Genomic DNA, 21497 nt, shown 5'->3' with positions numbered 1-21497 from the left:
AGTTTGTCTCCCCCCTCTTTCCTCCCTCATATGAGGTGGTATCTTCCAGCTTCTTTTTGCGTTAAGTTTCTGGTTCAGTGAAACACACAGGCGCCTGCAGTTTGCACTGTCGGTCACTGAGTGGTGATAATGAACACAGTTTGTTAAAGACACAGGAAGACGCTTCTGTGTTGATGATACTTCCGTCTTTGGAGGTAAGAAACGCAAAGCTACCTCAACCTTTATGTGTCAGTAATGATGTTTTTGACTGGTCGTATTTTTGAGACACGCTGCTGCTGGATGAGAATTGAAACTTACATTCGCTCAACCGGTTTATTGTTGTCACTGCTGGGTCGAGTCCCTGGGTGTGTGTGTGTGCGCGCGCGCGTGATGCTGGTGTTTCAGTGTTTCAAGCGACTTGTCATATTGAAATGTTCACAGGTTCAACTTGTTCTTCCTTTAAACTATTTTGTATGTTTTAGATGTAATTTACCAGCAAACATCCAGAGGTGACCTGACAAAACTGCAGTGCTGTGACTGAAGAGATGAGCTCAGACTGGTGATTATCCAGTGTGAGAGATGATGGACCCTGAGGTGTCGGTGCTGCTGCATTGTGCAGCCTGGGGGGGGGCTGCTCGAGTCTCAGGTACAGGTGGAGCTTTCTGAAAGGTGAGGAACAGAAACCAGGCTTCAGAAATGGCTTAAAATCACAGATGTTTGAAATGCTAGATGTAACACTGTGGTCCAAACATCTGGAGTAGATCTGACCTGCCATGCCTTCACTAATCCTACTCGATTGGACCTCACTTGACATAGGTCATACACATCATCGATATATTTGCACAGGACACACCACACATCAGTGCAACGAACAGATGACACAGGACAACATGTAATTGCAGTAAGCTGAAAGTTTGTTTTGCTTCCCTGTCCTCAGATTTAACAGATGCACAGATCCATCTCTTGAGCGTCAGATTGAGGAGATGTGGGCAGTGCGGGTGTCCCAGGCACCGTGGCTTTTCAACGGGGCCAAATTCAGATTGCACTCTTTCTGTCTGGCCTCCCCTAAGTATCCTTCACCGTCCTGTGTTTCTCCTAAACACCCACCCTGCACTCATTCCTCCAAAGTTCCTACTGAGGACTGTGTGGAAGGTTGGCAGAACAAACAAAGAAGGGAGGATTTGTGCAACAGTGCGCAAGAGGGTGTCACCCAACATGCAGGTAGTACACTGAAACAAGTTTCCTGCACTTGTGGCTGCACGGAGTCTTCAGCTGAACGTCCTTCACAGTCTGACAAAAACACTGATAATGAAGAGAATGGCCCTCTCCTAATTCTGAGACTTGGCCTGACGTGTTACAAAGACTATCTGGGAACAAACTGGTCCTGCCGAGTTGATGAGCTCCGTCAGCGTGGAGAGGTGGAGTTCAGCGATCCTCTGGCACTGCTGTCTCAGCCTTTGGGTGTGGGTGCCATCATGTGTACAGATGACGGACAGGTGGTTTTGATTAGGAGGAGCCAGAGGGTGGCCGAGGCAGGGGGGCTGCTGGACATCCCCGGAGGTCACCCAGAGCCAAAGGTGAAGCAAATAAAGTGGATTAAATGTCACTGATATGCCTGATGTGTGGTTCATAGCATCACTGCTTTCCTCAGGTGGTGTGTGAGCGTCTGGGCCAGGCAGTGTGTGAGGAGCAGATCAGCCTGGGCATGATGCTGCAGAGGCCTGAGGCCGTCGTCTCTGAGCTGTTCTCGTCAATATGCGCTGAGATCAGAGATGAGGTGGGTTTTTCTACATTAAAGCCCATGGCTAGTTGATAATTAATTTTTCAAAGATGATGGAGTCTGGTGAGTGCAGTGGCTGGAACACAGGGATTTCATTTGTTGAAGAAATGAAAAAAAGTGAAATTGCTGAAAATTGTCAGGAGCCAGACATTTTTAAATTGTACTGACTTTGCTGTGTTGATAGTCCCCCTTTACTGATTTACTGAAATATTTTCTCATGTTATGCCTTTTTTTGTTATTAACTCAAAGAAAATGTAGAACTTGTATGTTAAAGAGTCATCTTAACATACTAATTCACTAGACACAAAACATGAAGCAAGGTTTAAATCTACGATTCACTTTAGAAATTTGTTGGAAATCAAGGTTTCAACATTTAATCTCTCATTTCCTTCATCCCTTCTTTCCTCTGTCCGTCTGCAGGTGAATATTCCTCTGAGCTCCCTCGGAGAGCCTGTCCTGATGGGCGTTGCTTTGAATCACACCAGTGCTGGGAGACCAAGTGCTGAGTTCTACATCAGGTACTGATCCTCTCAGTTTCAATGCAAACTGCAGCACTGTTTTTTCAAAAACACACATATAATCTGAAAAAAACAACCCTTAGAGTATGGAAATTACATGATGTGACAATAGTGGTTTATTTTACATATCATTGTGAAATTTGTCTTTCATTCAAGAACAACTCTCCTCCCCCATCCAAACAAAATAGACACATGATGGAAAAAAAAAAATGTAATTTCATGCAGAGCTGGTTGTTTATGTATGTCCTCAGTTGCTCACTGGCATCTGAGGAAGTCAGAAAGTTGTACTGGAAAGGAGGAGTAGAGGCCCATGAGTCCACAGACATAATCTTCCTGGACAGAACAGTAAGTAATCTGTAGTAACAGGCGCTAAATGTCTCCACGCTAAGGAAAGTACAGTTTATAATGTAATGTAAAAAGAGCTGTAACCATCAGGAATGGAACAGGGTGACACAAGACAGGATTTTATTGTACATGTGAAATACATCAAGACTAAGTGAAAATAAGCGTACAGGTCTAATAAACAAAATCAACACACGTTAAATGTACAGTTCATTGAAAAGACTATGAAAAGCAAATGTGAGAAAAAACACAAAATATGGGATATGAAAGATGACCCCAGGACTATCTATCTGCTAAGGATCTGTGTCCTACAACCATGAGATATTGAAATCCTCTGTATGGTTTCATATGTGTATATTGAGTCTTCACTTGTTGCCAGATTCAGGATACATGCTAAAATGTAGCTTCCTCCCAGTGGACTGTCAAAGTTTCAAATATTTCTTCTGGAGGTTTCAACAAATATGGCGACAGTTTGCAATTAAGAATGGCCTACAATAAGCACCATACAGCATCCCATAGTTGACAGGCACATCACAGTGATATTCCAAACTAATCTAAAAGCATTTACATTGTGTTGTATTAAGACTGCATTCTGTTGTCTGTATTGTTTGCAGGAGGTAGCACAGCTGGACAGCAGCAGCCCTCTGTGGTCGGAGCTGTGTCCTTCAGCCAAAGGGGCTGTGCTGCTTTATCAGACAGTGAAACCAGAGCAGATGCCAAAAAATGGATCCAGATGATCAAATGTACATAAACAAGTGGTTTTTAAGAAAGTTCAGGGGTTTTGTTACTCTTTCACTTTAAACACAGAATAGTTTAGAAACAGTGAAAAATACTCTATTTTCTTATACTTGTACACTGTACAATAAAAACTTATTGTAAGGCTTTTAAAATATTTAATAAAACTTCTAAAACTTGGCATTGTTTTTAAAATACTACATCACTGATTATCTTTGATTAGTCAAAGCTGAGAGTGCAACATATGCTGAATTCTGTAGTTGTCTTGATGATTTAGTCAGCTCTTGCTTTTTAATGTAAACATGAATAGACTTCTCTCCCTTGTAAACACAGATAATGCAGCAGCAGGGGTTTCTTCAGCAGTAGCCCTCATAACCGCTGTAACCAAAGCCTCTGTTGTAGTAGTAGCCCTGGTCCTGACAAGTCATGTTCCACTGAAATGTAAATGATAGAAAGGACAAAGTGATTTTATTTCCTCTGTGAGGTGGCCATTGTTGTCTCACTAGCTGAGGTGTGGTTTAAAACTGGATCAGTTGAAATGGGGACTGGTTAGACTTGTTCATAGTGTTAGGCCAGTCTTAATTTTGCCTGTACATTTTTTCAGTCTAAATTACAGATGGCCTTATTGCAAAGCTTAACCTGCATTCTGAACTAGAATTGAACTGAACTAGTGACTAGTGACTTAACTGCATTAAAGATAATGACAGAACAGCAGCCCAAAAGAGAAATGATTGTACAGTGAAGTTTGTGTTTGTCTTGTAGTATTGCACAGCAAACAGTACTCACATATCTTGGCTGCTGGCTCCACCCTAGAAAGACAGAAATCAATATCACATCAACTAACGTTAAAATATCAAGGCTCCCCAAATGCTATCAATGACTCCTCATACTAACCATTCATCCCAGTCCACTGGATCCTGTGTGAGGGTGGAGTGTGATGAGGGCGAGGCCTTTTCTTGTGAAGCCGGAGTTTCCTCTTCTCTCGTTTGTGGATGGGTGGCAACAGTCTGCGAGCCTCGTCTTTATATTCCTGCAGCAGCTTCTGCGCCTGTCCCAGAGGCAGCTCGACATACTGCAGCTCCTCCAGCAGGTCACTCTGCTGCTCTGGAAGACTGCAGCTCACTGGAGTGATGTATGTATGTAAGAGAAATCTTGTGGGTCTCACGACACTGAAAACTGATTTAACGATTCAACATGCGCCACTACGTTGACTGAAATAGACACCAGACTAATCTCTTAATCATTTAGATGTTATGGTTCTTATAAAATATACAGGGGTCAAACCTTGGAGTTTGAGGAGGACAGTCTCGGGGATCTGCTCCCTCTCACTTGTCTGTGACATCCGTCTCTTCCACTCATCTGCGGAAGGAAAGACCACTACGACCTGCCGCCTAAAGCCTGCAAACAGCTGCAGCTTGTAACGGCGTGCAGAGAACAGGATGTTGCACTAGGAAGAACAGGATGACAAAGAAACTATGAGAGCTGCAGATAATTTGTGATTTAAAGAGTGCAAGAGTTATTAAATGGACCTTTATGTTTCAGTACATCAATTACTAATAATGTCCACATGCTAGTGGCTACAGGTGTGTGAAATTGCTTTAAATATTAATCCACAATTTGTTTCCTAATTATTGATAACAATTTGATAATTGGTCTTTAGAATAATTGTAGACAAAAACATCACTGCTTCTATCCCTTCAAATGTCAAAATGTTCTAGTTTTCACGGTCTCCTATAGTTGTAGTATTTTGATTTTGGACTGTTAGTTGGACAAAATAAGAAATTTAGATAAACTCACTGGAGCTTTGGGAAATTGTAATGAGATATTCTCTGATATTTTATAATCCAAATAATAGATTAACCATGACAAATAATAGGAAGATTTATATCTAATAAGAAAGACAGACTTTTTAAATCCTACAGTACATACAAGTCAACTTCACAAGACATTTCGGACACTTGAGAGTTAAACTCGTGTTTGGTAGTAAAGAGGTACCTGGTCGAGGATATAGTTGCCAGGAGTCTGAGCGGCCACCTTGATTAAGTCGGTCAGACACTGAGAGGCCTGCTGCAGCCTGCTGTCTCTCTGTCCACCACTCTACACACACACACCCACACCCACATTGAATACATTTGGATGAGTAGGTCAGAACATCATCTTTTAATGTGAAAAAAAACATTAGATTGAACATTGGAGGTTTGACTGACAATCATACATGCGAGCAACTCCTCTGTTCCCAGCAGTCTGTACTGTTTCTCTGGATGCTGCTTCATGTGAGTCCTGGACCAGTGGCTCTTCCCAGAACCAGGAAGACCCACCATCAACAACACCTGCATGGAGGGATAGATGGATCAAAATTATGAGGCAAGGTCACACACATATCATATACTGCACCCTCTTATTCTGAAACTGAAACATGTTTCACTAAATAAATTTGAAGGCTAGATGAAAAACTGAAGTGAGAACCTTATAAAATGTGTGATAGAAACTGTCTCACCTCACACTGTGCTCTGGAAGAAGGGGCCAGTGCAGCACGTACCCTCTGCCCAGCAGGAAGTGCTGCCAGGGGTGTAAACCCCAGTGGAGAGGGGTACCAGGGAGGCCCCATGGGATCCAGAAGGAATCTGACTGAACAGTTCTTACAGAAGACATGAGGAAACAAAGGACGACTCTGCAGCTCTGATGCGCTCAGGGAAAAGGCCACACCAATGAAGCGACCATTTTTATGGAAAAAGAGCTGAACAGCACCGTCTGTGGAGAAAGACTGTGGGTGTGTGGGTGTAAACATCACATCCAAAGAAGGTTGAGATTTGAGAAGAATTCACTTTAAAACTGGACCCCAAAGAATAAAGAAAATAAAAGCTTGGGAGACAAGTATAACTCACAGCGTAGCATCCCAGGATATCACCTTCTGAGAACGGTTCTCCAAATTCTTCTTCCTTTCCCCCTGACACTTTTTTACCACATCCATCATAAGCAAAAGAGAGCTCATCCTCACCTGGTGTGAGATTGATTGAAAACCAGCAGGAAATATGATCAATTACAGTATTAGTGGAGGCATTTTAACACAAACAGAAAGCGCATCTGTTCAAATAACTTGTCCTCATAAAAAAGGAATAAATAGGCCTAATAATGAACCTAAATGCTTACCCAGTGGCAGAGAGGTGTCAGACACTGACCAGCCTACTCTGAGACCGTAGGGCTCCTCCAGCTGTGTAGTCAACAACCTCCTCTCCAGTCTCACCTCAAAACCCACCCTGCCTTGCAGCACCCCATGGGTGAGCCTGCAGCCTGACCACAGCGAGGGGAATCGAGCCCAGAACCGTGGCTGCCCACAGGAACCATCAGCACCCACCTCAAAGTGCAGGTGACTGCCATCTGTGCAAACAACAGAATAGGTCAGAGATCCAAAAAGCCTCTTATAACAAGAATCTACATCTCCTAAGACAACTTTAGTCATTATATCAACAAATAAGAGGTTCCTATTCTAGAAAGGCCATAAAGTTGGTGAATGTTATCTAACAAAGACTCACACGGATCTAATCTGACTGTGTCTTCATCTTTCTCCTCTGCGTCTTCTTTGTCCAGAGGGGGCTGTGGCGATTTGGCTCTGGTTAAAAAAAGAGACAGTCTGATGTTTGATAAAACGAAATAACCACATGTTTAAGATCCAGTTTAGTAAACCTGAAGGCTTTAAACGACTTGGTCTCCTCTGTGGCTTCTTCTTCTTCTAGACAATACCAGTACAGTCTAGCTCACATTACCTTTTGTATCGTATCTCCTCTTTGAACTCGTAGAAGGCTCTCCCTCTTCCCATCTCCTCTGATGACAGGGCTCTCCTATCCTCCGCAGGCGCTGCCTCGACCTGGTAGCCCCTCACGGACTCAGACACAAACCCAGAGACTGGTTGTGGACCTGCGATACCGGTCTCAGGCTTGGTCTGTGTGGATGTGTCTGTGCACGTTCTGCTACGGTCTAGTTTACATGGCGCAGTAACACCAGCTTCTGTCGGGGGTGAAGAGGACGCAGAGTGGACGTCGATTGTCTCCGTCGCTGTTGGAGCCTCATTCGTAGGTGGACTGTCATTTTGTAGTTTTACCTCCGTTTCGTCGTCTTTGTCACGTCCTCCCTGCTCCAACGCAGACCACAACCTGCCGACCAGCTCAGCCTTCAGTCCTCGTGTGTCCAGCCCAGCGTCTTTTAGTCTGGACCGCAGCTCGGCCACTTTTAACTTTTTGACGTCCGTCAACTTCATTACTGAGAATAAATATGTGGTCTTTTTCAAGTTGTGGCTACTTTTATGTAAAAATACAGCACAAATAAAGTGTAGAAAAACTGCTGTGGTGTGGCTCAAACAACTGTTCAATATTGACAATATGGTTTCCTGGCTTGTGATTGGCTGTTTAATCTTCTTCTGTCTTTGATTGGTAGATTAAAAAAGCACAAGAAGCTTAACTGCCCCCACCGGTTACAAATGTTACTACACCGGGTGTTGACAGTTCATCGGTTTAGGACTTCGGTTTTCAATGGTTCAATTCTTCTCATTTTTAACAAAAATATTCCAACTTCTCAAACGCATTTTTTATATTACATAGAAAACAAATGCATATGTTCTAAATCCAAATATATTCAGATACTGTACTTAAGTATAATTATAAGGCTTTTCATATTAGCATTTTGAAATAAACAAGCTTATAAAATACATGTTAAAAGTTAATTCTTGACTTAACATTTTAATGGATAATAAAAAATACTTGATTGCACCCATAAGTATTTTCTGATATTATCTTTAACTTGTGATTGACATTTTTCACAATTTCCTGACATTTTGTACAGAAAACACTTAAGAAACTAATCATGAAATTCAGCTATAATAAAAATGTTTCTTAGTTAAACTGTATTTTGTACTTAAAAAGAGGCTACTGATCAGTATTGTACATTCTCTGATAATAGGAATCTCTTTATTCAACAAATGATACATGAAAAAACATGAATGCAAATGAACACAAAGAGGGACAATTAAAAAAGTCAAAAGCATACTGTGAGTTATTCTTCAAAAACATTTCATATGTCACAACTGATTTGAAGTATCAGCGCTGTCTCATCTCTCTTCAGATTTCTTGCTCTGCTGTCTGTGTATCATTACAACCACCTGAGTCAGTGATATCAGGAAAAAGGTTTAGAAACAACTTTGGATCATTTGTTTTAAAAACTCAGCAAAGTTAGTCATTTCTTTCCTCTTCACTGACTCCATTAGGCTCCACACACATCTCTCTATGGCTAAAAACTATTGCAGATCCTCTAAAGTTTATTTCCCTACACTCTACAGACCATAGCTGACTGCTTCATTAACACCCTGAGAGCGGCTGTTTCCACACAAACAGCATCATAATAAAAATCGTCACGAGCAGAGAGGAGATCAGCAGTGTTTTTTTTCCGTTAACACAACAGAACATTTGGATCCTGCTCACACAGTGAGCCTGTTTCATATACTCACTGGTTCAGTCATTCTCTTACAACATGCTTCACAAAAAAAGCATCTACATCTGAATATTACGCACAGAACAGTCAACAAAAATGTATTTTTCCTGCTGAGAAAACAACTGTGCAAAATGTCAGACTCCCGCAGCGCCGTAAACAACCATGCATATTAAATATATTCAGGAAAACACCATCTGGTTTCTTGTGGCGTCATCAGGTGACGTGAATAAATTAAGTTAATTCACAAAAGTCAGAGTCACATTATATGGACAAGTGATGCCTTCATATTGTGGTTATTAGATCAACCATCTGTTTCAGCCATACAGATGTTTTTTTTTTTTTTTTTCTGAAACATCCCTTTGTCCTAGTCAAAAGTTGAGAATAGACTTAGGTCATGCCCTTCCCATCAAGTCACAGAAGTAAGCCTTGGTTTTTCTGAATATTAAATTCCTTTGCAGCTTTGAAAAACCAATATTCTCCTCTAAAAACAAAGACTTTAGTGCGTCTGACTCTGGATCAGAAGGTTGACTCAGATAAGGGTCAAAATCAAATGTTTGCTTCTTATGAGGAGCATCTGTAACCCTCTGTAATTCAACTGTACATATGGATATGGTATCTACAAATACTACTGTTCAGTGTGATATGATGTTAACATAAATCCATCAAACTCCCCCTTGGGGATTAATAAATTACTTTATCTACTGTATTTTGGAGGTGTTTTCAGAATCCTGTAATACTCTTCTCATCATAGAGACAGAAAGACAAAATTATTCAGCCTGATGAATGATGAAAAAGATATTTAACTAGTTTTATAAGGTGCAACTCTTTGCAGCTGTTTCACCAACAACCTATTGATGCTATTCCTGTAGGAAATATTGTCAGCGTCCGAATCTTCCCTTGATTTCTCATTTATTGTGCAGCAGACTAAACATTTTTTTCATGCAGATGGTTGGAAGTGTCTTTTAGGATTTTGTAAATTAGTTTTTGTGATTTTGTTTTAAATCTGTGAGTCAAATGTAATAAATAAGTGGCAAGAACTAAGATAAAGTCGTGGCGTCACTGTGAGGTGTAATGTAAGTGATGTCTCTGCTCAAATATCATAATTTATTATTATATAATATAGTCAAACTGATGCTAGATTTCTGAGGCCAAAATAGCTGAAAAAATTGTCAGTCCCATCTAACTACAGACACTGTTTATAAAGTACATTAAAATACCTTTGGCACTTGCCTGTACTGCCAGTTTCTAAATCCTAATGGTCTGATTTATACATCAATATAATTTATCTGTCTGGATCTATTATATAAGATAATTAATTATATCAATTATACTAAAAAATTACCTTCAAAATTATGCTTTAAGCATAATGTCCATATTGTACATGTAGCTTGAGAAACTGTAAACCTTATCAATGCTAATGGGGATTACAAAAAGTTGAGTTAGACTGTGGAGGTGAATAGGAATCTTCATGAACCACTCACACTAAAATGGTGGCTGTAGCTGAAGGATGTGGAGGTGGCAGGGAGCCACTGTCAGACGGACTGTATCCCAGCAGCAGTTCCTTCTCTCGGGCAAGACAAGGCCCACTGATGTGCTGGCTGTGGGAGTGGTAGAGTCGCAGGAATGCCAGGATGGACTGAACCAGCCACAGAGCCGTCACACACCACAGAGACGCCTGAGAACACAGAGTGTGATTAATTAAACTAACAGTCACACTAATACAATGAAAACTTCAAAATAATATATGGTCTATTTATTTCTGTTGTACAATAAATTCTCCTTGAAAGGGCTACAAGAGCTTCAGCGTCGCTTGGGAACTTGCTACCAATGGCCCATTTCTAAACAAAACAAAATCACCCCACTCACTGGAAAAACAATTAGATTAGTTGTAGCCAACAAACATTTGTAGGAGCTAAAATTAAAAGTCTGGCCTTCCTGTGATTAATGTGCAGCCAGTGCTGTATTCACCCAAATATCTTCTGTGAGTGAACCGACATAAAATTCTGTAATGCCACTGTTTGAATGCAAGTGTTGATCATCACTGCATTAAATAAGAAATTAGTGGATTCAACTTTGAATTTCAATTTGATAAAATGCTATTAAACCCCATCCTTAGTCATTCAGGGAAAATAAGCTAAGCTAAAAAAGGTTACAGACAGAGGCGTAGTTGAAAGTCTATTATGTGTGTGTCTCTTCATGCTCTCTTGCGGCTGCTCCCACCTGTGCCAGACTGAGCTCGGTGTAGAAGGAGGAGGTGTCCACATCCAGGTAAAGTGGAACAGACTCGGACTCTACACAGCTAAACACACACAAACATGATAACATGAATAAAATAATCGAGAAAATAATCTGTCAATAATGAAGGTAATTTATTAGATTACTTATTTTTAATTAGGTGTTCTGCAGTGTTTGTGTGTTTAAAATAACTCTAAGTATGTTTCTATCACAAAGAAATATATCTACATGTATCTACATGTCAATACCATTTAGCTAATGTCTGAGTTACGACACGCTGTCTGAAAATTCAATATCAAGGCTTGTTAGTCTTTAAGTGTTGTGGTTCTGGCTGATTTTGAGGTGACAACTGGACTTTCAACTGATGAGGCAGGCAAGTCGTAATGTCTTAATTTATGATGTGATGTATGAGTATGCTGATGTTTAGTATCAGACTACGTACCTATAAGGCCGTGTGTTATCATCAGTCACAGTGTCACACCAGGAAGCCAGACCCAGAGACAAGATAACACAGGCCCCTCCAGATAGGAAGAGCACGCACGCACTCAGCAGCAACGTCAGGAACGATGAAAACAGCGTGCTGAGCAGAAACACACAATCACACATCACAATCATCAGCCAAAGCTTTACAATATGTGTAGGAAGTGAAAAAGGTGAAACAATTAGTTGATTATTCTATATGAATTGTGCAATTTTCCAGAAAAAAACGCTGCACATTGTCTGTTTTCAGAATATCTTTCTTAGTTGTGATCTAAAAACATCAATTTGGCCTCTGTAAAGTATTGCTGCGCACTATGTTGAAATGTTCATGTCATACATAAAATGCTATAATACCCACATAAGTGCTGATGTAAAAAAGACTATAATTCATATTTTCACATTTTCTAAAAAAATTTCTTATTTCTAATTTGCAAGTCTGTGCACTGTTTTAAATATCTCGACAGAGACAGTATGGATATATAAAGATGTGCATTCAATAAGAACAAACAATAGATTGAACATAGCTGTGTACTTGGCAGCTTAGATTCAGCGCAGTTATTAAAATACAAAATTGTTTCCAGTCTCTAAAATTTAGATTTAAATTTAAATAATAATATTTACCTCTCTAACTGCTATTAAACTACTACTGCTCTAATATTAGTATATAAGTACAACAAAAATATTACTATCTGCTGAAATGGTGGAAGCAGAATTAGGTCAGTAATGTTATGTAATCTGTAAATATAATTGTGTCCACCCTTATCAGTGTTACCACATGAGTATATCAGATACTGGACCAAAAGTGCATTAGTATTGATATGTACTTAAATTACAGGATCAAAGGAGAAAGCAGTGGCTGTGTAGAAAAAAGTACATAGCAATTACAAATTGCATTATGAGATAGTTAATACTGATGCATCAGTGCAAACAGAGTAATTTAATGTTATTGTAGTTGGTCGAGGTATTAAACTGTATTATTTTTACATTATATATCCACAGGCCTATTGGTTTTGTTGTCTGGTCAACAGTCAAATAAGCCCAAAGATGCTGAGTTTATCATGATGGAAAACAAATATAAATATATTCACACCGTTGACTTTTCTTTTTTGGCATAACGACTGAAAAGACTGATTAAATATCAAAACAGTTTTCTGTCAGTAATCCTGTCCCCTTACTCGATGTTCTAGTTCACCACAGAACATGAGTGAATGTGCTTGATGTTGTGTCAGTGGACTCACTCGTCATGTCGTCCGTGCAGATAGAACAGGCACCTCCAGCCCTGCGCAGCACCGTACAGCACCGTGAAAATACCGACAAACGTGACGAACTGGCAGGCTGCCGGTGGGCCCCAATGCTGCACTACCAGGCCAGAGACGTCTCCTGGCTGTCCTGTCAGTTCGGCCCGGTTCTCGGTCCTCCAGTAGCCGGAGGAGAAAAGTGCGCAGCGGCCTTTGAAAGCGGACCCGTTGAGAGCCATAGGGACGACCACCAGCAAGCCCGCCGCGACCGCGAGGGCGTGAGCCGCACAGTGGGCCAGCAACAGCCGCCGGTCCAACTCCATGATGAGCCCAGAAAACACGAATCTAAAGCATTGACGTGTGATAACAACACAGTGGAGACTAATTTCAGCCCAGCCCAGTTTATTCCCTGTATAACGGGTCACGGCTGTGGTCTTTGTTGGGCGGAGACCGAGTTGTCTCTCCAACCACGGAGAGGCGGGGCACATACAGAGGTCTCACTCCGCCACCATATACAGGAACCAGACAGCGATAAAAAATAATGTTTTAGCAAAAGCATAGTTCCTGGACAAAAAAGCGGTTGTGCTGTAACTACGTGTGTTTAGGTGTACATTGAATGACCCAGAGTGGTACTAGTGGCACATAATACATAAATATTAGCACAAAAATACGCTGGATAGTATATGTGATGCGGTTAATTATGTCATTATATTAATGTTATAGCTGGTAAAAATGACAATCATGTTAATTCCTCTCCCATCGAGGATCAATAAACATAGAGCAATATATCATAAGGACATTATTACACTTTGTTGTATTAATCTGTAGTTGCAAAATAACTAAGGTTATCGAATGAGGTGGGTGAAAAGTACAATATTTATAGTAGCTAAAAAACAGTACTTAAATGTATGTAGTAAATGTAGTGGCTCTTAGATGAATGTGCGAGAAGATATTGGGTGTTTGAAGTTACTGCAATCATGACAACAGCATTTACATATTTTGGGGTTTTCGGGCTATGGTAGTTCTCCATTCAACACTTCGTGAAATTTTCAAACCTGGGCTTGGGTATATGGTACTTCTCCATTCAGCACTTAGTGAAATTTTCGAGCCTGGGCTCAAAGTCCCTCCCCTCTCACCATCCTCAGCACCATAGTGTCTACTGTGGAGACCTTGAAGTTTCTGGGATCCACAATTTCCCAGGACCTGAAGTGGATCTCCTACAGACTACATCTGGAAGAAGGCCCAGCACAGACTTTATGTCTTGTGGCAGCTCAGGAAGTTAAACCTGCCATGGGAGCTACTGGTCACCTTCTCCACCTCCATCATACAGTCTGTCCTCTTCACCGACTGGTTTGGATCAGCCAACAAACTGGACAGGAACAGACTGAAATGGACAATCCGATCTACAGAGAGGATCACTGCGGCCGATCTTCCCTCCATCCAGGACCTGTACCGGTCTGTGGTCAGGAAACGGGGTAGGAGCATCTCTGCAGACCCCTCTCACACTGGACACAAACTTCTCAGACAACATCAGTCTGGTTGGAGCTACAGAGCACTGTACACAAAAACCACCCGGCACAGAGACGGTTTCTTTCCCCAGGCTGTCGCTCTGATGAACTCCAAATATCAGAGAGTGGCAGAAAAAATCACTGTGAAATAATACTACACGAATATTTGCACATCTGTACCTATCCCATGTAAGGTGTCACACCATTGTCACAGTTATACTTAATCCTTGCACACCTAATAGCACTAGTCACAGATTGTATACTGTATATGTAAAATCACTCATTTAAGAATCTTGTACATGTTACTTGTAATTTATTTTTAAAATTTCTATCTTCTACTTTTAGGGTCTACATTTTTATGTTAATTTTTGTACAAACAGAATTTAGTGAAGCAAACTTTAGTGAAGCAAACTTGGCCACAGACTTGGACAATGAAGCCCTTTCACTCTTAATGAACAGGAAGATGAACACAGTGGAGGATGCGGTCATGGTCATAGCCTCCATCCTCTATACTCACTTCATCTCTATTCAGGGGACAACTGAAAGGCAGTACCAGAGCACCGCTCTGACAGTTTCTGATTGAACTATCAGGTATCTGCTGGTGTGAAGGAGGAAACTCGTAAATCTGCAAGAAAACCACAAATATAAAACCCAGCTGAGACTTGGACAATGGCACAAACAACTGAAAGGGTTAAAAGTAGAACAGGAGTTGTCTGAACAAGTTTCTGAGTTTTGACACTTTTTAGAAAAATAGCTGTGTATAAATAAATGCAGAGTGATGTGTCCATCTGCTCCACACAAAAATACACACACATTTTTACATTAGATTTTAAGATATCTTACTAACAGGCAAAAAATCAAGGCCATAAACAAACCTGGTGGAAATTATTTAATATAATTGTTTCTACTTATTCTAATTCACATGCAAACACGATACAAAATAATTCACTGAACGACAGGTAAACCTAGATGGCAAATGTAGTTTTTTATTTGCGGAAAACTATCAGTGGCAAAACAAAACAATTACGACACTTCAAATTTTATTGATTGTTGGTCGGCTTATTGTTGAATGGAGGGATACATCGCTTTACATAAACGATCATTGGGACTACATGTTCCTTCATCGCTGATGTAGTCACGTCCGTGTTTGTCAACTGGCCTTTCATCAGTTGATGCAAAAATACAGATTAGTTGTTGATTAACGACCTTATTGATGAAGCGTCTGATCAATGACTCATAGATTTATACACTTCGAGGGCTTATGAATTCAACTAGTAGTAAACACCAGACTAATGTGCTGCTTTAGGATGTTGTAATCAAAGAAATACCAAGACCAAACAATAGATTGACATGTTATAAGTATAGTTTTACCTTACAATAATATTACTGTTTAATCAATTATGGTTCATATGTATTTCACATTTTCTATAGCAGAGATGGGGACTCGAGTCTGCGGCTTAGACCCCGAGACGCACTTAAGTCGCTGACAAAATATCTTTGAGACATGTCTTGAGACTCGTAGGCCTATATATTTATTTTATTTCAGCTCCGTCAACCAAAAATGCATGTGTTCATCTATTTGTTTTACTATATTGGCCTAAAATATAATTACAAAACAGTGAACCTAAAATATATTGGTATCCGACTTTACAAAAACCCAATATAATGTTTTTACTTGTCATAAAGGCCAGTTTTCTTTGGTGTTCCAAAATGCCGAAACCCGGGATCGAACCAGGGACCTTTAGATCTTCAGTCTAACGCTCTCCCAACTGAGCTATTTCGGCGATAAAATCCACCACAATCACATTTCAAATTTACACAAATACAAAAAATGTCGCCACTTCGTCATTTTACTGGCAACCAACAATTCCAGGGTGTAAAGACACAGGAGGTCGTCAGGTTAACTTTGAGTCTCTGGCTCTGGGTTGATAGCAAACGCTGACGTTATTTCATTCCCACGTTCAGCGCAAAGGCTGCTGGGAGAGAGGTCAAGAATCGCTGGCTGTTGCTGAACAGACTGCTCCGCTCTGAGGTTATCGCTCTGTAAAAGTAATACTACTAGAAAATGTGTATTTATTTCAAATGAGACGTATACATTCTGCTGCTTCTAATGCCGCAAAGGTTACATTAAACTGCCAGCCGTTTTCTGTGAGGTAGTCGACACTGGCTAGCTAACGTTAGCTGGCTAGCAGCTGCTTTGTTTTGTTTTGTCCTTATTGTGGCGGCCATATAAACACTGCTCCTCACGGTTCCCTGGCCGAGGCAGGGGTTCGCATTGCCAGTGATGATTTTCTGGCCGTCCCGGGAAGATGGATGAGAAGTCCAGCAGCAGCCACCACCGGCTCCTGGTCGTCCTGCTTATGGTATTGCTCTTTGGCGTCATAATGTTCCAGTACGTGTGCCCCAGCAGATCTGAGTGCCAGATGCTACACCACCTGGGATCCTGGTTTAAGGTCGGCAGCACAACCGGTTTCCGGGAAAATGGTAACGAAATCCAGGACGGTTTCCAGAAGGATCCGTACATTGCAGAAGACGGTGCCCTGGTCCGCTTTGTCCCTCGCTTCAACTTTACCAAAGCAGATTTAAATCATGTTGTAGACTTCAACATCAAAGGAGATGATGTTATAGTTTTTCTGCACATCCAGAAAACAGGTGGAACGACGTTTGGTCGACACCTGGTGAGAAATATTCAGCTTGAAAGGCCCTGCGAATGTCACGCAGGTCAGAAGAAATGTACCTGTTTCCGGCCAGGTAAAAAGGAAACCTGGTTATTTTCCCGTTTCTCAACCGGCTGGAGCTGCGGGCTTCATGCGGACTGGACTGAGCTGACCAGCTGCGTCCCGTCACGCATGGACTCAATAGAGGCAAACAAGAATTTGCCCAGGTTGGTCAAGGAAGATGGGTATATACTTTAACTGCAACATATTTTTTTGTGTTCACTGCATTATAAAATATATTTAGTTTTGCATAAATGTATACACTGCTGGGATATAACAAAGCGAACCACTGTGATATAAATCTAAAAGTCTGTATTTATGCTGTAATCATATTTAATGAAAAATTTGAATCTAATATATTTGTAATAGCTGTTTTCATTTGATGTAGCTGTGTATTTATTATATTTACCCTTCTCTCCCCAGTCTGCCAAGTTTTGTCAAACAAATGCATCACACTGTTGATGGTTATTTTGTAATTTTGCTAACATATGATACAAGCACTTGAAATACAATCAACAGATACTTGAATGATGAAAAAAGACTTGCACTAGTAATTTCAATACAAATTTCATTGCATACATTGCTGTGACCTCTACAGGCTATTTGAGGGAGCTTATTGCAAATCTAATGTATTTTTTTTTTCTTCTCCAGTAGGAACTATTATTACATAACTATCTTAAGAGACCCAGTGTCACGCTACCTGAGTGAGTGGCGTCATGTGCAGCGTGGTGCCACATGGAAAGCCTCCTTACATGTGTGTGATGGACGTTCACCAACACTGTCTGAGCTGCCAAGCTGCTACTCAGGAGATGACTGGTCAGGTTGCTCCCTGCAGGAGTTCATGGACTGTCCTTATAACCTGGCCAACAACCGGCAGACCCGCATGCTAGCTGACCTCAGCCTGGTGGGTTGCTACAATGTCTCCACCATGAGTGAGGAAGAGCGCTGGGCAGTACTTCTAGAGAGTGCTAAACGTAATTTAAGGGGTATGGCCTTCTTTGGACTGACCGAGTACCAGCGTAAGACCCAGTATCTGTTTGAGCGAACCTTCAACTTGGAGTTTATTGCACCCTTCACACAGCTCAATGGCACACGAGCCTCCAGTGTTGACGTACCTCCTGAGACACAACACAGAATCCGCCAGCTAAACCGATGGGATGTAGAGCTGTACGAGTATGCCCGTGACCTTTTCCTGCAGCGATTCCAGGTGGCAAGGCAGCAGGAGCGCAGGCAGGCCAGGGAGAGGCGTCAGCAGGAGAGGAGGCGGCTACGTGGTAGGCTCACAACAAAGCAAGGGAGGCTGCTGAAGCCTGCAGAAGTTCTGCATCAACCCAACAGCCACTCTGTAGTGACTGAGGAGCAGCAGAGCAAGAAGGTTGATGGAGACAGTGTAGAGTCAGAAGTGCTACTCCCAGACTGGTGGGATCTGGATGAAAACAGCACCTTGGAGGACTACATGGACAACGTGGAACAATGGTAATACTGGCAACAAGCAGTGACATGTCTTAAAACTAAGTGTGCCAAGTTCTGCCTGTTCTGCTGTTCCAGAATAATCCACATTATTTTTAGGATATTCCTTTCACTATGAGCTATTTCAAATGGCACATTTATTTATTGATAATGATTGTATATCTTTGTCACATTAATGATGGATATATTGCCTTGACAGAGAGAAAGGCTGATTAAGCTACTTGCCATTCTATAGTGATCACACAGGCCTTCTAGATGGTTCTTCTCACTTTCAAAAACACCTGCACTCTTATGTGTAGCTTGGAATGAGGGGATGTTTATTTTGTCTTTGTTAGAAGGAACATTGTAATACTTGTTTCTATAACAATATTCTACTGTTTGTGATTGACAGTCTTTATGTTTTCCAGGTTGTTTTCTTGTTTGAAATGCTTATATTTCAAACCATACTTGTGTTTTTAAGAGTCTTTTGACTAATGGAAAAAGAAAATGGAATTTTCGTACATACCTCAATGTGTTGTATCAGCTATTAATGTTGTAAAATTACTGAATGTGTCCCACGTCTAAGTTTTTATATAAAAGATTTTACATTCACTTAACAACTGTTTTATTCTTATCATACAGCGACATCTTCCTGTGGCTGACGTCTTTTGTATAATCATGCGCACACAATATTTGTAGCTTTTGTGTTGCACTTGCAAACCTCTGGAGCACCAGCAGAGAGCGCTGAAGTAATTTGAACATAACCAAAATCTCCTGAGTGTAGGTGCTGATGTGACACCTAGGTGACATTACATCTTTTTCTTAAATTTGGTTTGACGGGGTTACTAATATGCAGGAGATGATCAAGGTGTTTTAGAAATTACTGGATTGCAAAATAGGGGGATTACATTTTTATAAGTGCAGTTGCCAAAAATGGTTGAGGGATGGATTATTACAGTATTGTACTTCATTGGTGCACGTTTGCAATTCATTTAATTATGCAGAGTCAGTGATCATGAAGGAAACCTAGTGTTTCGGGGGCCCTGGGCAGTTGCCCACTTGGCCATTTGGTAATCTCACCTTGTTTGGCGCTTGATAGGGAAACATTACTGCTGTGGTAACTTAATTTTCTGTTTTGAACTACTATAAACATATATATTACTGAAATGCAGAAAATACTCTAATTAGTCGCCCTGGGCTTATAGTGTGTGTTTTGAAACAAATACGGAAAGGTGTGGTATCTTAATTAGAGTCGGTTTTATTGTGAAAAAATCTGACCGGAAGTACATTACTGAAAAGGAACGAACGACCCTGAATATTTCCTGCACTTTAATTTATATTACGTATGTAAAATACGTAATGTATTAATTTAATGGTATTTCGGTATCTTTAAAAGAGTGATGGACATGAATATCAGGGGTTGAGGAATTTAGCCTAACGTCACATTAAAATGTCAACGTTAGCTAACGTTACTGTAAAAAAACATCTTATGTTAATATTTCGATAAAGTTAAATTGAGTTAATCTTTAAAATTCACCTTTTAAATGGTTAGCGGGACTGACACTCAGTAATAACGAAATGAAAGCGTTTTATCAGCCTCGTATGTGTATAATAGTAGCTAAGCATTTATAGCAGCCTGCTGGCTAACGCTAACGCTATATCTACCTGCTAGCTCCATGTTGCAGCCTACCTTGATACCTGCTGTGCTTTTGTCGTGACTTTGACTCCCACCAATGCTAATGGTGTTATCTAATAGTTAAACGTAAGCCAAAGCGCACACACTCCCTCTCTCGCAGCTCCTCCCTCATCACTTTGCCCTGCCTGTGATTTTTTTGTGTCAAATCTGTTATGCTGTGTGTTGCAGCCGAGCAAATTTAGTTGCAGTAAACATTTCAGCTGCCAAAACCCATCGCTTTTCTTTTCTTTCTTTCTGTCTTTCATGCCTCGACGCTAACACGTTATTTTTTATTCTATTTTATCTTTTACTTGCGTCGATTGTATTATTTCTAGCAAACGATAACGCGCTTTCCCCCCCACACTCTTTCACTTCCAGGTAATCAGACCAAGAACGCGTCTCCGTGGAAAACAACCACCAAATAAACATTTAAGCGACGCTTATTTAGGAGAAAACACTTGAATCTGAAACCAGCTGGACTACGAACAGGTAAGAGACCGAGCACGCCTGGCGCAGTTGAATTTGCAGCAAAATGTGTGCCAGCTCACCCATATAAATAACATTGGGCTAACTGTGTTTTATATCTGATCCATGTTGCAGTCATTCAAAATGCTTCTTCCAGCCTGCCTGTTGCATGGAAGCTCAAAGCTGTCGTTGTTATTGATCAATACGAGCGTAATTGCGATGTCACACCTAGGCACAGCAGTAATGACATTTACATTCAACATGAGGTGGAGATTATTCTCTGCCTGGGTACAACTAAAGCTGTCAGCGTTTAGTCTGGAGATCAGCAGACAAGGGTCTGATTGAATGCAACATGCAGGACTGTATTAGATGTCCTTACAGTGCAAGTTGGGTTTTGTTGTTATGCCTGAATGAAAAGCAAAAAACACTGTGAAATTACTTTCTGTGTCAGTTTGCTCACTCAAATATTGAATTTAAATCCATGACAGCTGGCACAAGCGAAGAGCACCTGCAGGTTGTTTGCTGGTTATCTGGCTGTCTGACTGCAGGATTTTGCACCCATCGTGCATGCAGTCGGTGCAGGAGGTTGAGTCTTGTATTTGTTTGCTCAGGGGTCACACACTGAAGCCACCATGGTATACTTAGTTGTCACTACTTGCCCCCATATGCTGTGTGCATTTTAAGTGGATGTATTTCAGTGATCTTGTCTCATTTAACAATACAGCCAGTTAAGACACGTCCATACTCCCTCCAGGCTGTGGACTCTGTACCAGTCTAGCTAGTTTTTCTTTACTTAATATAAACACAGATAAACTGGCAAACACACACAGGCATACTGCCACATTTCCCACATAACCTGTTTTCTGCTCTCACAGAGGCACATATCTTAATGCTG

General features: G+C 40.9%; 5 protein-coding genes and 1 non-coding gene across 9 annotated transcripts in view; 3 read left to right on the top strand and 3 right to left on the bottom strand.

Moving 5' to 3' along the window:
• Positions 1-72: 72 nt before the first annotated feature.
• nudt22 (nudix (nucleoside diphosphate linked moiety X)-type motif 22) lies at positions 73-3535 on the top strand. Its single transcript, XM_026331020.2, is given in 8 exon segments — positions 73-194; positions 462-594; positions 596-648; positions 917-1556; positions 1631-1756; positions 2180-2277; positions 2529-2622; positions 3234-3535. Coding segments are annotated over 7 exon segments (1170 nt in total). The 5' UTR covers positions 73-194; positions 462-558; the 3' UTR covers positions 3357-3535.
• On the bottom strand, positions 2726-7765 carry LOC113144795 (heterogeneous nuclear ribonucleoprotein U-like protein 2). Its single transcript, XM_026331019.1, has 11 exons — positions 7119-7765; positions 6888-6964; positions 6505-6732; positions 6240-6352; positions 5852-6118; positions 5562-5684; positions 5350-5451; positions 4639-4801; positions 4249-4476; positions 4141-4163; positions 2726-3788 (listed from the first exon to the last, which is right to left on the bottom strand). Exons 1-11 carry the CDS (start codon positions 7607-7609, stop codon positions 3711-3713), a joined length of 1893 nt encoding a protein of 630 aa, XP_026186804.1. The 5' UTR covers positions 7610-7765; the 3' UTR covers positions 2726-3710.
• Positions 7766-8298: 533 nt separating this feature from the next.
• On the bottom strand, positions 8299-13245 carry LOC113144943 (transmembrane protein 179). Its single transcript, XM_026331273.1, has 4 exons — positions 12789-13245; positions 11513-11650; positions 11056-11134; positions 8299-10510 (listed from the first exon to the last, which is right to left on the bottom strand). Exons 1-4 carry the CDS (start codon positions 13109-13111, stop codon positions 10313-10315), a joined length of 738 nt encoding a protein of 245 aa, XP_026187058.1. The 5' UTR covers positions 13112-13245; the 3' UTR covers positions 8299-10312.
• A 2762-nt stretch (positions 13246-16007) lies between these two features.
• trnaf-gaa (transfer RNA phenylalanine (anticodon GAA)) lies at positions 16008-16080 on the bottom strand. Its single transcript has one exon. It is a non-coding gene; the product is annotated as a tRNA-Phe (tRNA).
• Positions 16081-16267: 187 nt separating this feature from the next.
• hs6st2 (heparan sulfate 6-O-sulfotransferase 2) lies at positions 16268-19042 on the top strand. Of its 3 annotated transcripts, none has more exons than XM_026331295.2 (2): positions 16268-17180; positions 17668-19042. In XM_026331295.2, the coding sequence occupies exons 1-2, from the start codon at positions 16606-16608 to the stop codon at positions 18491-18493; spliced, it is 1401 nt and encodes a 466-aa protein (XP_026187080.1). In that variant the 5' UTR covers positions 16268-16605; the 3' UTR covers positions 18494-19042. The 3 variants fall into 3 exon arrangements, with proteins under 3 accessions (XP_026187080.1, XP_026187079.1, XP_026187078.1); XM_026331294.2 differs by having other exon boundaries at positions 17665-19042; XM_026331293.2 differs by having other exon boundaries at positions 16268-17198; positions 17665-19042.
• Positions 19043-20298: 1256 nt separating this feature from the next.
• The window catches only part of mbnl3 (muscleblind-like splicing regulator 3), a 30527-nt gene continuing 29328 nt past the window's right edge, over positions 20299-21497 (top strand). For both annotated transcript variants that reach the window (XM_026330149.1, XM_026330150.1), the window contains exon 1: positions 20299-20626. The gene's annotated coding sequence lies outside the window, so the exon portion shown is untranslated. The remainder of the gene's footprint in view (positions 20627-21497) is intronic.

This window comes from Mastacembelus armatus, chromosome 10 (assembly GCF_900324485.2).
Source record: "Mastacembelus armatus chromosome 10, fMasArm1.2, whole genome shotgun sequence".
Classification (NCBI taxonomy): Eukaryota; Metazoa; Chordata; class Actinopteri; order Synbranchiformes; family Mastacembelidae; genus Mastacembelus; species Mastacembelus armatus.
This window is presented reverse-complemented; position numbering and strand designations above follow the sequence as displayed.

Excerpts from the sequence above, each read along its gene's own strand:
- LOC113144795 (XM_026331019.1), bottom strand. The coding sequence starts at position 7,609 with ATGAAGTTGACGGACGTCAAAAAGTTAAAAGTGGCCGAGCTGCGGTCC. Across the intron at positions 4,164-4,248 it reads CCAGTGGACTGGGATGAATG|GGTGGAGCCAGCAGCCAAGA; the intron begins GTTAGTATGAGG and ends CTGTCTTTCTAG. Across the intron at positions 3,789-4,140 it reads GGAGCCAGCAGCCAAGATAT|TGGAACATGACTTGTCAGGA; the intron begins GTGAGTACTGTT and ends TTTACATTTCAG.
- LOC113144943 (XM_026331273.1), bottom strand. The coding sequence starts at position 13,111 with ATGGAGTTGGACCGGCGGCTGTTGCTGGCCCACTGTGCGGCTCACGCC. Across the intron at positions 11,651-12,788 it reads CTGCACGGACGACATGACGA|CACGCTGTTTTCATCGTTCC; the intron begins GTGAGTCCACTG and ends GTTTCTGCTCAG. Across the intron at positions 11,135-11,512 it reads GATAACACACGGCCTTATAG|CTGTGTAGAGTCCGAGTCTG; the intron begins GTACGTAGTCTG and ends GTGTGTGTTTAG.
- hs6st2 (XM_026331293.2), top strand. The coding sequence starts at position 16,606 with ATGGATGAGAAGTCCAGCAGCAGCCACCACCGGCTCCTGGTCGTCCTG. Across the intron at positions 17,199-17,664 it reads AGGTTGGTCAAGGAAGATGG|TAGGAACTATTATTACATAA; the intron begins GTATATACTTTA and ends TTTCTTCTCCAG.